This window comes from Python bivittatus, unplaced genomic scaffold (assembly GCF_059951505.1).
Source record: "Python bivittatus isolate LINGU-HERP-01145 unplaced genomic scaffold, Pbiv_v1 ctg000850_np1212, whole genome shotgun sequence".
NCBI lineage: Eukaryota > Metazoa > Chordata > Lepidosauria > Squamata > Pythonidae > Python > Python bivittatus.
In genome coordinates this window covers 50,684,403-50,702,652 of record NW_028277112.1, presented here as the reverse complement: position 1 = coordinate 50,702,652, position 18,250 = coordinate 50,684,403, and the positions used below count along the sequence as shown (strand labels likewise).

The window sequence follows — 18,250 nt, the reverse complement described above, 5'->3', positions numbered from 1 at the left end:
GTGAGTATGCCAGTGTGTATGCGGTGAACAACAGCACTCAAAAGTTTATATTCCTCAGGCCCAAGTATGGTATGAGTTATGGCATCAAAAAATGAATGCAAATAGAAGGGTTACTTATTTATAGCAAAAGGCTAGCAAAAATTTCAGGATACTCTCTCCAAACTAATGGAAATGGGTGTCAAAATATAAAATGAATTGATGTCCATTAGGACAAAGAGAAATAAACTGCAGCCTAACTTTATATATAAGCTCAAGTGTATGCTGACAGACTAGAAAAAGTACCTTGGTATTGTGATGGATAGTTCAATTAAAATATCTACCTGGGGGACAGCTGTTATGAAAAAATCAAATTCCATATGGGGGTCCAAAATGGAATTTGCCTTTTTCATAACTCTTTGACATTAGTTTGACATTTTATGAAATAAATTGAAAATATAACTGCCAGTTACAATATTTTATTTAAATGTATAGCATTAGTACAATTTTGCTCGTGTACTTCTAAAAATGCAGGTGGGAAAAATGCAGAAAGCACCACGCAAACGATTACAGTGTCAGAGAAACTCACCAATAACAAAAGCTTAGATTATTTGGAGGTTTTCACCTCAAGAAGGAAATACGCATAGCAGAATGAGCATTTGGAATCTGCTAGACATTCAACAGTCAAATTCATAGAGAATACAGATATCCATGGTTAATACTCATGATGGCTGCTTATTACTTCCAGTATTATTTATAAAATGCAGTATGCCTCTGAATGCTAGTTGCTAGGCAACATAAGGGAGAGAGTGCTCATGCATTCATATTGTGTCTATGGAGGTATCTAGGTGGACTTATTTGGAACAGAATGCTGGGCTAGATAAGCTTTTGGTCTGATCTGGAGTATGCTTATTTACTTGTGACAAACAAAACTATTTAAAATGAAAGTAATTTTCAGCTGGTTACACAGATGGTTCCGGCCAATGAGAAAACCAAGAGCAAATACCTATTCAGATGAATATTTCCTGAATATGATTCCTTTTTCATAACTTATTGAGAAATCCTCAACAGCTCTTTGAAAGTGCCAGACTTTCAACACTAACAAAATGGTCATAGAAACTTTCAGCTCCTCTCAGTCCACTAGTTCTAATCTCTACTCAGCCATGAAACAATAGTAGATATAAGAGTTAGCTCTCGCCTTGAGTAGGTTTCTATGATTGGTCTAACATAGTTCTCAAATCTCCAATGTACTTAATGCGCATTGCAAAGTAAAGATAAAGACTCCCTTTAGAGTACTGGCAACAAAAAAGAAGTACCCTTGCCTTCTGCTGGAATGTTTTTTCAACTTCTTAATCTTGTCTACAGCACTAGAATTCCAGGTGGTCTGCCATCAAAATACTAATGAGGTCCAATGCTACTTAGCTTTTTTGAAGAACACCAGGGTGGACTGCTACCTGCTATAGTCTAGAAAAGTAAAAATCCTTCAAAAGTTGAAGGGAAGATGGCAAAGAAAATCTGGCTCTACACCTTCCAATGATGTCATTACAACACTGCCTCAACTCTGCAGTTCAGCTGCAAGTGAAAAAAAAACTGAAAACGTGGTTTCCAGCCATGGGTGAATATTCTCAAATTCTATACATAGTACCTTCTGGGATGAAGGGAGCACTTTCTAAACTTGAAGTGGTTTATCGTAATAATAGCAGCACTTGTCACACTGCTAAATAATTTTAAAGTGATAAAATGCTGCATAAGCAAAAGGTGAGGACCGTTAAAACTTTCCTGAAATATTAGGCACACATTCAGAAAAGAAGAGTTCCTCAGGAACAAAACTAGAAATCTGTTTTCAGTTTGTATCATTTTAATTTGTCTTCATAAACAATGTTCCAGAAAGCATGAACATGACTGGCTTACTTAAAATTACAGATTAAAAAAAATTAGTCCAGTATGAGACACATACCTCATATTCACTCGAATTCACCGTTAATGAAGGGACAAGAGAGAATAGTTCATTGAGTGTTTTTAAAATAAGTGGCCGGGTATCACAGCTCAGTCTGGGTGAGAGCGCATTCCATGTAGAGCGAATGCAAACAACCTGGAATAGGGAAACAAAGGCTGCCTTTAGCATGACACAGTCGATATAGATATAGATATAGATATGTATGCTTAAAATATGTTTAAGGATATATGGTATATGGATTAGAAACAGCACTTACAAATCATATCTTGTAGACTCATTGTAAACCAGATGTGCAATGTTTCAGACAGAAACTCAATATCATTAAGTGACTAACATTTAACCAAAATTAAGTACATTTTATACTGTTGATATTTACCACAGATATCATAAAGATATTAATGAAATCCACACCTCTTTAGCTTCAACAGGCTTGCTGTATCCAATGCCTTGGGATTGAAAAGTATAAATTACACACATATGTACCATCATACAATTCCCTTTTGATTTAAGCAACATTATGCAAAACACAGGAGTAAAAAATAGTAAGCCAGAGAAACTGAAGGCATGATGTAAGCAAAAGAAAAACAAACACAGCCAGAAGTAGTTTACATCAACAGCACTCAGTACACCTTTTCATACCTTTTTGACCTTGGAAACCATTCTTCCTAACGTCCATATGCTGCTGCATACATTGCTTTTGCTTCATTAAACTTCTCACCTCTCTCTTTTTCAGAATCTCACAAACAACCACAAATTATCTGATTTTCCCCTTCCTCTCAACCCATTCATTCTTTTTTCATATTTGTTTTGCAATTTGATCCTCATTAATTCTATAGGATCAACCCACAGCATTTCTTTCATGCTGGTCAGTCACTTTTATATTCTATGTACATTCATTCAGGACCCATTCGTTCTTGACTGTACCTTTTCTTGTTTTACCTCATTAAATATCCCACTCCCATTGCATTAAACTTTCTTTTATGTTTCTCCTGACATATAACTCTCAGTTCCATATAACAAAGTGAGTAAGCTGGCCAAAGCATGCTGTCATACACATATATTTTTGCTTCTTTTGATAAACATTTATACTTTCCATTAATTCCACACTTCTGTGGCACACTGTAACATAATTCTTTTCACTCTATTCCAAGCATAGTATTTCCTTATGTCATTTCCATTCATGCTGTTACGAGATTAATCTAGCTTCTAATACTTTTTCAAACAGGGCTCATTTTTTCACTTCCTGAAGTTGTTCCACTTTTATTTTAGTTTCTTTCAAATCTCACTACCTTCATTCACCTCTGTTACGTCTATCTGTCTGTCTCGTTAATTCATGTTCTATTTATTCCTCTTACATGCTAAGTCACAAACTTCCATATGCTATGGTCATCACAAATGAGCCCACAGCTACTGACACATTCTTTGCTCCTCATATCTTTGTTCAACTTGAGGTCAAAGACAGAAAGGTGTAGACCAGCTGACCAGCTTTAGCCACACCTGTGCCACATGCAGCATTCGCTGCTAATGCAGTACCAGTACCATTTGGGTACATTTTGGCTAGTATGCCATATGCACAGTCAAAGTCCAGTTTTTCTCAGGCACGTTCACATTGTTCTATGCATGGATGTCTAACATAGCGATTACCTCCCAAGGCAACATACTGTTGCCTGAATCCCAGTAACTAGAAGAGATAAGCAATGTAGAGATATACATTCCGGGAGCCTATTCTAAAGGAGAATTCTGAAATAATTATCACACATTTGGCATATCTATTCATAGCTAAAAATTAGCCCTTGCTGGATCACTGTTAGAGTGATACAAAATCCCTTTGTGTCCACAGGATAAGAAAAGATCCATCAACAGAACACTAAAATCTGGCTCTTATATAAAATCAATTTTGATGAAACAGATATGTTAGGTTTTTATAGTTGGGAATGCCAATTTATCACTAAAAGAAGGATAGCAATTCCAAAAGTTGTAGTTAGGACTACAATTCATCAACATTCCCTTAAAATACAATAATAACATTTAAAAAGGTGAATCATTTTTTGAAACTGTTTTCATCATGCACATTATCAAAATTCAGAGATTCCAGCAAAAATCCCTGAACAAAGTGAGCGCCAATTGTCACTGAAGGTAAGGTTCTAAAGAAGCAGCTGTAGTAAAACCCAAAGACCTGAATAAACACAGCCCTAATCAACAAACTTACAAATAGTGGAGGCATGCTAATGTGTTGCCCCATCTGTGCATAAATCAATGGAGCTGTACATTCACCCATGACAAAATTTATTACTTTTAGGCAATCTAATTTTATTCACTACTAATTACCTGACCATTATTGACCTAGGACAAGCTACTACAATAAAAGTTGCTTCTGCTTCAACATTTTACCATCTCAGAATCCTCTATGGAATTTGCAGACTTAAATTCATACGTTTTTAAAAATTTTGATTTAAGAGAAGAGATTTTTTTAAAGGAAATATGCTACCATTTTATAATGAAAGTGGTTTTTGAATCTAACAAAACTGTAACTTGTGTCCATGCATGCACCTACTTGCTTCAAAATTATAGCTTAATAAGTCAATGCTGAAGCAGTTTGTTTTCTAGATGAGCCCCCAGAGTGCTATATGAATGAATTTCAAGAAAAGCAATAATTTAGAGAGGTGTAATGCACATCTAGACTAGGTAATTTATTACTAGATGTCAAGATAGTATTAATACCATTTATTAAGTCAACTGATTTTTAAACACAGAGGTCTAGGCTCTAGTCAGTAAGCACAACAATATATATCTACATACTGCCCCAAGGATTTTATTACATGATCAGGACTGAAGAAGCCATGAAGCAAATAATAGAATTTTTTGAAGAATGCTGTGTATGAATAAAAAACACTACCTTAAAAACATGGGACAAGTTTTAAAAGGACTGCATTTCATGATATAGAACAGGTATTTCTCTCTCTCTTTTTTTAGTATGAAATTCAGCCAAGGACAACATATACTCTTTGTTAAACCTAAGTACTGTACTTCTTTAGATCCCAGACTATGGATGCTAAGTCATAAGCTTACCATCATTTGTAAACTCACTCATTTCAGTTTAAAGAGGGTTCAGCTGAGGTTTATTTGTAAAACTATGTATTATTAAAGATTTAATGCCGTCAATAGGCATGATATTAGAAAATACAAGAGAAGTTCCTGCTTCAAAGGATCAGACATTTTAAAATTTTGATTAGAGAAAGGCATCATCAGAGAAAGGATTTCAATTTCAGGATTCCCATCTGTATTGTCAACATCCTTGCTGACTAGGAATTCTAGAAGTTGTAGTTCTAACAAATCTGAAGAACACCAGGCTAGAGAAAGCTGCAATTCAACATAGATGGCAATGCCACATATAGAGGAAACAAAGACATTAATAGCTGATCCCAAAAGATAATGTATTCTATAATGTTCATTTCAGTTTTATGGTTTTACTAAGGGACCTACAGTAATATTATAGGCTAAGCAGCTTTACTTCATTTCTTTCCTTAATGTGTACATTTTGATCAAGCTAAAGTGTTTTTTTTTTAAATCAGCAATATAGCAGCTGTTCCACTTCAATATTGATGTTTTCCCACTGCCTCCCCAAAAGGGTGAGATTGTTAATGTATAATTTGCTTGTATTTTGTTACTAGAATTAAGATGTTGAGGTTTCCACACATTTTTACTACTAATGCATCATAGTAGCATCAGTAGAGAGCCACTTTGCTGTAGTAGTTAAAGTGTTAGCCTAAAAAGCAGGACACTGTGAGTTTTAGGCCTCCCTTAGGCAATGAAAGCTGGCTGGGTGACTTTGGGCCTGTCACTCTCTCTCAGCCCAACCCACCTCACAGGGGTGTTGTTGTGGGAAAAATAGGAAGCAGGAATATTAGTTATGTTTGCCACCTTGAGTTATATATGTAAAAAAGGCAGGATAAAAATCTAGTAATAACTACTGTAAATAGAATAAACATTAACACTACTTTTTTTCAAAATTTTATTCCATACCCCAAGTCTCTGAAACTTTTGAGGGACATGAGTTTTCTAAGTTGTCTAAGATATCCCTCATCCTTCAGGCCACCTAGAAATATACTAAATAAGATCATACCTGGAATGAATGAATCAAGCATGCCAGTAATTTACATTTTAGGCACTTAAACTGCTTTCTCCCTTACTTTTCCCCATACAGCATTCTCCAGGGCTCGAAGGCCCCCTCTCCCCCCCGCCATCTCTGCAGGGAGTAAACCATTGTAATGAAGACTTCAATGGATTTCCCTGGGGTCAATCCATGCACAGAAATACACAAAAGTTCCCTTCAGGAATTTTAACTTTTCAGACATTGTTATCATATCTGCAGGATTCTGCCAGTTGTCTGCAATTATCATGAATCATTCAAGTCTATGCTATAACAGCAGCAGAAGTACTTACAGATAAGTAAAATTGGCCAGAAAAAATATATGCTTCCAAAAATTACAAGTGCAAGATGATACTAAGATTTGATCAGGGGAAGAAGACAAAGTAGTGTCTAAATTAGGGTTACACATCTGCTTTATATTCAAACTCAAGGAAGTAGATGCCAAAAAGAGTTTCATAATATACAAAATTGTAAGAAAACTGCAGATGCCTCTGGCAAATAGGAGAATCAAATATCCGTATGTGCAGAGAAATGAGTTGCCATTGTCCCTGTGATGTTCATTCTGAAAAGGTAATGAGTTAATGCAATCACTATAGCAATATTTTATATTAGGAAAAAATCAACACACTGGGCATCAGAATTAAACAGCCACTCTGTAGGCTGTAGAAACACTTTAGGGGAACCATTTCAAAATCAGTAATGATAAAGCTCTTAAGAACTCCTATTGAGTTAAGCCCTTTTAACGAACAGACCGATCCATGAATACAATTCCAGTGTAACTCATGCTGACAGCTACTGAAACTTAATCTGATTATATGTTGAGTGGAAATGACACTTCTCCACCTCCACTTTAGAAAACACTGATCTCAATAAGTAGACAAAACAATTTATCTGGAGAATATATATATGGGAAAGAGAAAATTAAAAAAGAATCCTGATATTGGGAGAAATTATAAATATTTATTTACAAATTAATTGAAAAAATATTAATCAATATATCCTACAACAAGAAATATAAATGAAAATGACACAGAATGTGTGCCTTCTCTGTCTCTGTGTTACAGCCTTTATTTTGAAAAATAAAGTTACATGATTAACTTTAACTTAATGATTTTTTATTTTGAAAAAAATCATTAAGAAATTATTAAACTAATGTACTCTGTCTTAAGAGATAAATATCATCTATAAAATATAACCCAATGGCAGTATTCACAGCTACAACATTTGTTAACAATATTGTTTAGAGCAGCAGCCTTTTCAGCTTTTGAGACACCTGAGATATTAGAACTTGTTAAATACTTTAAAACTAAAAAACCTATTACTTTTTATAGATATTTGTTATCGATAAATCAATCTGATATGCACATGTTAAGGGATAAGTGGAATAAAGAATTAGAGGTTTCTATATTGACTAGACAACGGGAAAGTGTCTTAACTTATATAGCAAGAGTGTCAATGGACCTTAAACTACGACTTATACAACAAAAAATAATATTTAGAATTTATTGGACTCTGCTATGTCTGTATAGATAAGGAGTGTCACGCATTTTGTAGTAATAAGGAAAATGCCTCTTTAAAGCATATGCTTTTACAATGTACTATACTTACTAAGTTTTGGAAGAAAGTAAGACTATATAAATATGATTGTGCGACAAAAGCTAACATTTTCAGAGGATAGTATTATTTTGAACTATATACCTAGTACATGGAATTTGACATCTGGACAACATAAATGGATTCTCTGTGCCCTTACTATGGCCAAAAGACTGATACTGCAGCATTGGAAAGATAAATGTATGGCCCCATTTATTCAATGGATTGAAGACCTGATTTCACTTGCCACTTATGAGTGGATATAGACGTAGACTTTGTATGGACAAGTATAATGAAATATAGGATTCATTTATACAAAATGCAGTAGGTTAAAAAAACATGATAGTCATATAAATCTATTAGAAATATATAGGCACTTGCATTATATTTGTATTAGATAAGCATATATAGAATTGAAATTGTTTGTTATAATGATATATTAATACTTTTTTCTCTTTGTTGTATTTTTTTCACTTTTTTGTTAAACCACTTTTATGTATTTTTTTTGTAATAAAAAAATTTAGATAGAAAAAGAAAGAAAGAAAGAAAGAAAGAAAGAAAGAAAGAAAGAAAGAAAGAAAAAGAAATTATAAACTAGAGAAGTTCTTATAAATGACTATTATCTTAAAAATATATGTCACTTTAGATTGTAACCTCAAACACTATTATAATTTACATCAAGATCCAGAACATGGCCAGTGAGATGATGGCAACATACTGACACTTATCTACAGGAGCAGATCTTAGCACTAGTAATAAGTAAATAAATATTTTACCATTGTTAGTAGTATCAGACTGTAATTCCATATTCACTCATCTGGGAATAAGTTCCAAATTTTGTCATGGTCCCAATGAATTCCTACTTAGTATGAATTCCTATCTAGAGGAATTACATACCAACATTAAGTCTGTAAAATTGAAAGCCAGTTTGGTCTAGGGGTTAAGGCTCCAGGCTAGACACCAGGAGACTGTGAATTCTAGTCCCACCTTAGGCATGAAAGTTGGCCGGGGGACTTTGGGGCAGTTACTGTCTCTCAGACCCTGACATCAGGCTTGGGCGACAAGCCAGTTGCTCAATTTCTGTTGCAACCAACAGATCAATTTTAGTTGATCCGGAAAAAAACTGGGCCCTGCACATGTGGAAAAACTACTAGGATGAAACAAAATTACACTTTTTTTATGCTGTTGGAAAGCACACAAAGCAAAAGTCATCAAAGTGGGTACGTGTGTATACGTGTGCATACAGTATATACACAGGAGCCAACTTTGGGTTACTCACAGTTAGTCTGTAAATACTTTCAGTAATCTAGTTCATAAGACATGTTAAAATCCAACAAAGAGATGCCAATGTTCTAGATGCTCATTACTCTTCTTTTTTTCCCCTTTCCCCTCATGTTATCTGTCTAGTTTGTTAAACAATATATTGCTTTAAAAACACTGTAATAATAGACTTATCCAGAAACCAGGATTGAAAAATCCATGTTTGATCTACAAACATGCTTTGGAAAAAAAAAACCCAGTAAAATGCAAATTTCATGGCTCAAAAAAGAGTTTAACTCCTTAAAAAAGTTTAACAAAGCAGAAAATCTAGTATTAAGCTGGGTACAGAAATTGAGAAGAAAGGGGCAGAAGGGAAAATTCTTATACAGAGCATATTCATATTACAAGAAATAAGACACTGGATATTTAAACTGATCCAATGTGCCTATGATATTTTTAAAAAGTTTGGTGAGCTTCCTTAAATAAGGGTCTGAGAGCCAGTTTGGTTAAGGCATCAAGAATCTAGAAATCTAGTCTCACTTTAGGCACAAAGCCAGCTGGATGACCTTGTCTGTCTCTCTCTCAGCCCCAGGAAGAAGGCAATGGCAAACCATTTCTGAAAAACATTGCCAAGAAAACTGCAGAGACTTATCCAGGCAGTCACCAGGAGTCAACATTGACTCGAAGGCACACACACAAAAACAGAAGTCGGAAATCTGAGGTCATCCAAATATTGTTACCGTGCATCTTCCATCAGTCCTAACCAGCATGGTCAACGACTTGAGTTGATAGAAGTTGTAGTCCAGGGGTGGGCAACTTTTTACTGGCTGGGGATACTGTAATAGATGAGACAATTATGTAGAACATAATAAAATGGTATCATACAATTGGACAAGGCCAGATTGTAGGGGGAACTTTTAAGGAGAATTTGACTTTTTAAACAGATTATATTGAGCCTCTTTTAGGATATACATTAGTTTTTAAGTGTTTCCTCCTTCAAAATGACAAGAAACTGTTGATTATCAGCAGTTGTGTATGCAGAAGGGATAATGAAAGGTGGAAAAAATTGGGTTCAGTTGCCATATGTGACTCTCGGGACTCAGCTACTCAACCTTATTGTAGTCCAATAACTTCTGGTGAATAATAGGCATCTCAGTCCTCTGCTAAAGTCTCAGTAAATGTAACTAAGAAAAAGGATTAACATATACTAATAATAAAAAAATAAAATAAAATATATTGATTTCATAAATTTTTATATTAGAGATTTGTAGTACCAAGCTAAAATCTGCTGCCCATCAAATGAGGAACCAGGCAACCAAAATGTTCTGAATACATTAATTAATCAGTTAATCAACTGAGCCACACATAAATATATGACAGATATGGCAGGTATCATAAGATTAGTTTCCCAAACCTTAGTGTGTACTTGATTCTTTGTTCAGTTGAGGCTCAGTTGCTGGAACTCCATAGTTTCAATGAACAAGGAAGTTTCTTTCTATAAATCTGCCTGAAGGTGATGCAACATTATACATTAAATATATTTTCTGGAGGTATTTGGAATGAAAATAATTTTACTGGTCATTATGAGCAGACCTACAAAAAATTCAACTCATACAATGGCAAAAGAGAAAGATGAAACTTGCAACAAAGAATAAGATACCATGTAATATATGCATAACGTTTTGTTAGTTTTTTCCTCAAATGTGGGTTCATAAAATTATTCCTATACAGTCTAACTCTCTCAGTTTGAGAGTGGTAGTAACAGCAGTGGTAGTTATTACAAGCACAAAGTTCATTATGTGATCCACTTACCTACTTCAGACCTAAGCATTTAAAAAATTGTTATGATTATAGAATCTGTTGTCTGGATTTAAGACTACTGGTCCTTAAATATTGCTTTTGACCACACACAGTATGTAATAGACAGCACTGTTTTCTTTCATCTGCCTGAGATCCTTTGAAATATTTTTACATACAAGGATGTCTTTCTGTGTCCCTTTAATCTTTATATTTTTCTTCCTTCAGGGTAAGTATACCCAATTCCTTCTGACTGCCCTCCCAGAATCTGTCTTCCAAACACCTCAGCTCTTTGAATATTTTCCAATTTGCCAACATCTCTGACATATACTGTAGAACTAAAATCAAATACTGATTTACTGTGGGAGGAAATGCCTATTATGATCCTTAGATCAGAATAATCATATAAAGGGAGAGAAGAGATACAATAAGATTTAATTCACATGTTTGCTAAACATCATTGTTGCAAAGATATGCCACTTTTACATGGAAGTCGAAAAAGGAATAATTCTCTTAAAATTGTAGAAGAAGGTGTGTTTGATTGTTTATTGAGGGGTGCTGGTATTAACTGGAATATTCATTTAGACTGCAACATCTAATCAAATAATCCCTATCTAAAATGGTCAAGAAATTTTTCAAAATAATAAATGTATCCACAGAACACCACACTCAATAATGGCTTTCAGAGGGACTGTATGCTCTTCTAGAGCAGAGGTGCACAATCAATAGGTTAGGACCACATATAGCCACCTATCCAAACTATCCTACTGAACTGCATCATTTAATGTGATAGCACGGGTGAATTATTAAACACATGCTGTATGTACATATTATAATTACACAATTATACAATTCAATTTTCAATTCAATTATACAATTATACAATTTAATGTACATATTATAATTATACAATTATACAATTCCATTTTCAAATAAATTTAAATTTTAAACAAATTTAGGTTTTCTCCAGCATACACCCTCAGAGCTTTAAACTGGCCCCTCAGTCTGAAAAAGTTTGCCCATCTAGAGCACTCCCACTCTGGAAGCTTCCTCCAGAATTGTTTTCCAATCTACAAACTGTAGTGGAATCATCTTAGTTAAACACTAGCATAAATGTTTCTCTATAAAGTTCCTCAGTTTTACATGTTTATAGTTGAAAAAATGTACTATAGTTATGCTATCACAGAGCAACTTTAAGCGTGACATCTGGCCCCCCAGTGTCCTCTAAGTTGAAACACCATAAAAAAAGATTAATGCTTTTTTTTAAAAAATCAAAACCTAAATCAAGACAGTTATTCAGCAAGGTAGCATAATAGCATTGATGATTATCATAGTTTGAGTCACGGTATTATTTCCAGCTCAGTGGGGTTCATTCACCAATCATGATTTGCAGCCAGTCAGCCAGGCTTCTCCGTTGGTGGTTGGACTCCCCCTGTTCATTAACAGACAAAGTCAAAATTTCCCTAGCCTTCAAAGCTACTGATCTTTTCCAAATGCCCTTGGAATTTTGTTTTGAGATACAGTAAATCAATAGCATTATCTAGAAAAAGAAAGAAAGAAAGAAAGAAAGAAAGAAAGAAAGAAAGAAAGAAAGAAAGAAAGAAAGAAAGAAAGATAGATAGATAGATCAGGGTTTTTAAAATTATTTTTGCAATTCCAATGTTACAGTTTTAAAAACCAACTCACACTTACCTAATAACAATGTCAAATTAGCTGAGATATTAATAACCAGGTTATCAAAGGCATAGTATATCCTCATTCAAGGCACAGGATATAGCCAGAAAAATAGACCCATTTATCTTACTTCCATAGAAAGAAAACATGATACATTTTAAATTCTGCATATTGTAAAGACAAAATTTATTGGGTACAAATTCTGTATTACCTTATGCCAGTAACTTTCTGGTAAAAAACAGCTGATCTTACCCTGAATTGTGAAGGGAAGTGTTAAGCTGGGTTGGCAACATTTAATGGTGGGAAAAAAACAATCTGGCAACTGGGCGTGGCCTGCACATCTGGGAACTGATGATCTGGAGGAGGGATGGTAATTGGTAGCCCTCCAAATGTTACTGAACTCTAGCCTGCATCCACTCTACACAGTATAGCCAGTAGTAGAGATCATGGCAGTTGTAATCCAATAACATCTGGAGGTCATGTGTTGCTCATCCTGGTTTTGGAGACAGAGTTTAGTAGAGTCTAGTAAACGGAACAACTTAGTTCTAAAATTAAATATCTGCCCACACTAGGTCATTTAAACAAACAAAACCAGAAAAAAAAAGGGGGGGGGAAGAGTCCAAAGCTAGCTTTGTGGGATGGATTGTGGATAAGGAAGATGGCAGATAGCTAAGTAACACAGGCTGAAAGCAAAACCAAAATGAACAATTTTCTTTGGCTGGCTGGCTGACAATTCTAACTAGGACTTGAAATTGATCAAATGGATTTTCATTTAATGTAAAGCTGTAGTAAAACTCCAGCGTTTCATAACCTATAAAAGCTCAAAGTACTTTCTAAAAAGTACCGCTCAATTCTTGGAAGGGGTCTCCTAGCAGACATGCAGGTGCTCCTTCAGAGAGAAGTTTCTACAAAAAAAGTATTTTGGAACCTTCAGATTACTGTGTCACTCAAGGCCCAGAGAAGAGTCTCTGCTTTGGAGACAAGCTTTAAGTTTCTGAGGCTTCTTCCATGTAATATGTTCCATCCCATCTGTCCTTAAACCACTATCGTACATGTGTATATATATACATACAGAAAATAAAAACACACAGCACTTACTGCAGTATTTAAACATATGTGACTGTTTTCACTGTCTATATGAAAAGTAGCTATTTTTATCATAAACTATAAAATAAAAAATTGGATACTCAGCATTAAGGAAGTAACAGTAACCTAGCATTTTTTTTAATACAAAGATACGCTTTTTAAAAACACACACACACTTAAATGGAACTTTATAAAAGAGCTGGAATTAAGAATGCATGATATCTGATTCAGAGTAGGAAAAATATTCAACACTGAATTGGTAATTTAGGCAGTTATTTATTTATATATACATACTTATGGCCTACCCACTATCCAGAGGAGCTTGTAGAAAAATACAATCTATAAAAGCAGGAAACTATGGTTAACCAAATCAAATAAATAATTATAAAGCTTGTTATCATAAACATAGTGACAGCAACAAAGAGGCACTTAAGGGTCAAAGGATCAGGTTGTAGGTACTAAATCCCAAAGGTGAGAGCAAAAAGTCAGGTCTTCACCTATTACCAAAAGACATATTGATCTACATGCTATTTTCTTTTTGAACAATACAGTACAATCTTTCCTAGCATTTGCATTTTAAAAATACCTGCACATTAAAGAATTTTAAAGTCTTTTTTTTCCCCTTTAATTGCTCTTCATCCAATGTAATTGCTCTTCAAGCAATGTTATTTAATTGATAATATTGGTCTACCCAGTACAACTTTCTTCCAGGCTCTAATGCCTTCTGAATGTGTTGAAGTATACCTCACAAAATTCCCAACCACTCTACCAACTGGAAATTATAGGGGTTGTAGCCCAATAGACTTAGAAAGTGAAGGGCTAACAAAAATCAGTAGTAAACTGTGCCATATTCTACCATTTTATCAGCACTCTTAAAAAGCATTTTTTGGTACCTGGGGCTTTATAACTTGGGTGTCCCTTACTTTGTTTTTATGGTAAATGGATGCTAAATATCTTTTTCTATAAAGCAACAGGGCTAGCCTCTAATTTTGCCCTAACTTTTGAATCGTCTTCTACATCAACTCAAAGGAAGCAAGTTTTCTACCATTCTGCATTTCAATAGCACTACTAATTATTGTCTCAAACAAAACACAATGGCCTGGGAAGAGATGAATAAATGATACAACATGAAAAACGTGACATTTTTCATACAGTAACATTATATGTGAACACACATTCCCATCCCATAAAGCTAAACACAACATTCTGAGTTTGTAACAGCGAAGCCAACCAGAAATGTAGCATCTCAGCATCACATTATTAAAATATCTTTGGAATGTTATATAAAAATCCATCCTCAATTTAAAATATATAATCATATACATTCTAGCTAGCTTTAGGGACACTTTTACCCATACTGAAGCATTTCTGTAATAAATTTTATTTTAACACACTTGACTTCAAATCCAGACGTTTTATTGGCTCTTTCTGAGAGAATGAATTTTCTGAAATAGTGAAACCTAGCAGCAACACTTAGAGTCAGCTACTGTAAATGTTCTCATGTTGTACAGAATCCAAAATCATTTTTTTTTTCAAATTACTTTTTTAAAAAATGTAAACAAATGCAAAGGTAATAACAGCACTACAGTAATGATCTTAGTATGGTGCATTTCCGGGGGGGAAGCCAATTCTATCTTGTGATAAACGGCCTGCAGTGAACTCTTTCTCTCGGTCATGAATCCCCAGGAAATGCCCAGTGTCTGGATAGTTATTGCTCAATTGTACATTGCTGTTATTTGAGAGCACAACACCCTCTAGGAGTCGCAGAAGATGAAAGCAGTTTTGTTCCTCAATATGGGGGCACCTATTAGTTCTGACACAACAGAGCGATAGCTGATCAGAAAGCATCTTTGTAACTCCAGGCAGTGTTCAAAGGCTGTGGGTGCAAACAGTCTTTGTAAGTTTGTTTTAAACTTTGTGCTTATTGTTCCTTCCTTTATTGTTGTTTTAGCATGAATAGATCATTTCCATCTCTAAGGACTAACAAGGATTTAATGTCACAGATTTCAGGACTATTGACAGTGTCTTTTTAATGCTTCTGTGCAACAGAACATGCTGATTTGATATACACTTTTAACAAGAAAATGCTTCAATTATCCTTGCCAAAGCTGAGAATGGACATGAATAAATACATACAAGAGTACATTGTTAGTGAAACCATTTGCATATAGGAAAAGAGAATTTAATACACCTTTCTGTAAGAAACAAAGCTCATAAAAGAAAATACAATGGATTTATACAAGTCCAGTAAGTACTGTCAGAAGTCATTCTAACTTGCATGAAGATCTGAAATGTATGTTATAGTACCTACTAACCTTCTTGTATGTGACCATTCTGAACCACTTTGCAGAAAGTTGGGAGGAAAAACGAGTTAACTCTTGATAGGCCTCAGCCAAAACTGTGAATAGCTCAACTGAGAGCCAAATTAGATGTGATGCCATTATTCCTAGAGCTGGCATTTATAATTGTATAAATGTCTCGAGGAGGAGGAGGAAAGAGAAAGGGAGGGGGGAGGGGAAGGGAAGGGACAGTTCATACTGGGATCAACAGGTCTCAAGAAATAATGGTTCACCATAGTAAGAAAATTCTCTGGAGCAACCAGAAATTGTTTAGGTGATTTGATTAATTATACTGTATTATTGTATATAGTATTTTGTTTTTACTCCAACTGAGGAAGGGGGAATTGTACTCTGGTCAGAGTCAGTTCTGGTGGAAACAGCCTATAAGCCTCGTAAACAAACAAAGTCCCTCTACACAATATTTTCTTGAGCCTTGGTACTTAATGTTGTGAAGGAGCTCTACCAGTTTGCCACAATGTACAAATACCAATGCATGAGAATTTTCCTTTTTTTGAGGTTCAGAATGACCATACGCTACTAAACAAAACAATGAATACGTTGTGCTACAGAAGAACTCAGATCAAATGCAACATTCAAAAGGTAACTCTCACTAAAAAAAAAAAAATCTCTGTCCATATCTGCCACAGACTGTCAATTGACTTTTTTTTATTAAGTTTCCTTTCACTTTACCTACTTGAGAAGAAGTAAGAATCTCTCCAGCGTCATGAGATTTATACAGCACAGCCTGTTCAAGTCATTTGCTGGCCTGAGAACATCTGTGATTTGCAAGAATCACACTAGATATTCACATTTATCTTTTTTGTTTCAGGCAGAAGTCAGATTAAATGGCATAATTCTACCTTAGAATATCACTAACACACAGTATTTTATATTGATATAGAACTGATACAGACACAGTCATTCTGCTTAGGAAAACAGAGAGAGATGGAGGGGGATGGAAAAAAGAGGGAAAAGACAAGATACAAGTGTTTGTCTTATGAGATCTACTTCTCTTTTACCAGAATCTCAATATCTACCAGCTGGAGCCAGCCACAAAACAGAACATTCACTGGAATTACTTTCATCCACTGATACAGCATTTACAGTGGTACCTCGAGTTACGAATTTAATCCGTTCCATGACTCTGGTTCCAACTCGAATTGGTTGCAGCATGAGGCAAATTTTCCCATAAGGTTCAATGTAATTACCGTTAATCCGTTCTGGCGTGGAGGACAGGGAGGCGGCTATTGCTTGGAGGGAGAATCAGGGGTGGAAAAATGGCCGCGGACCACGTGTCAGGGGCGGAAAAATGGCCGCAGACCACGTGTCAGGGGCGGAAAATGGCCACGGACCATGTGTCACGGGAGGGAAAATGGCCGCGGATCCGGTTTGTAACTCGAGGTGGTTCGCAACACGAGGTAAATTTTTGGGGCCGGAGCTGGTCGTAACACGAAAAATTCGTAAGCAGAGGCGTTCGTCACTCGAGGTACCACTGTATATCTAAGTCACCACAAATCAGAGATTCAAACACTAAACCCTAAAAATAAATACAGAAAAAGGCCCAAGTTACATTTCAATATTGAAATAATTGCTGCCCAGGTTTTAGGGCTACAATAGGCATCATTCATCACAATGGTTCACAAAAAAGTCCAATAGCTATGTCCTATCCAATGTTGTACTGCTAAATGTTTCCTTTTCTATTTTAATAATCACTTGAGTTTATTTGAAGATGTTACAGGTAGTCCTCAACTTACAACCACAACTGGGGACCAGAACTTCCATTGCTAGGCAATGCAGTCATTAAGTGAGTCATGCCTGATTTTATTATCTTTTATGCCATGTGATTAAGCAAATCACGCAGTCGTTAAGTGAATCCAGCTTCCCCCATTGACTTTGCTTGTTGGAAGCCCCCTGGGAAGGTCACAAATGGCAATGACCCCAGAATGCTGCAACCATTGTAAATACATGCCGATTGCTAAGTGCCTGAATTTTGATCACATGACCACAAGGATGCTGCAGCGGTCGTAAATGCAAGGACTGGTCATAAGTCAAGGACTACAGTACCTGTACAACATATTAGAGCATCATTCAGGTAGAACTAAAGTGAGCCCAAAGAATACATTACAGCCCTGCCAAGAGACATGCCTTCAAATAAGGTGGATGGAAAGGAAGTGGAGCCAGAAGAATCAAGTGGAAGAAGTACTGGAACCAGTACTTGAACTCTTGAATTGACAGATCATCCAGCAACTTCACAAGATCCTCTGCCCAGTAACTCAGACTCAGAAATTCAGCCATTTAATCCTAGGCTAAATGAGAGTTAATGAGAGTCCAGGATGAGAAAGCTGGTCTTTACAGATCTGAGAGGCTAGCTAAAAGGCATATGACTGCTCTGCAGCTGTGTACTGAATGGAATCTCAT

The 18,250-nt window shown here is 35.5% G+C and overlaps 1 protein-coding gene across 4 annotated transcripts in view; it reads right to left on the bottom strand.

The window, feature by feature from the left end:
- Positions 1-18,250, bottom strand: part of FOCAD (focadhesin) — a 158,231-nt gene that overhangs the window by 79,494 nt on the left and 60,487 nt on the right. For all 4 annotated transcript variants that reach the window (XM_088130304.1, XM_007424948.4, XM_088130302.1 and 1 more), the window contains one exon: positions 1,934-2,068. In XM_088130304.1, coding sequence (XP_087986430.1) covers positions 1,934-2,068 — 135 coding nt within the window. The remainder of the gene's footprint in view (positions 1-1,933; positions 2,069-18,250) is intronic.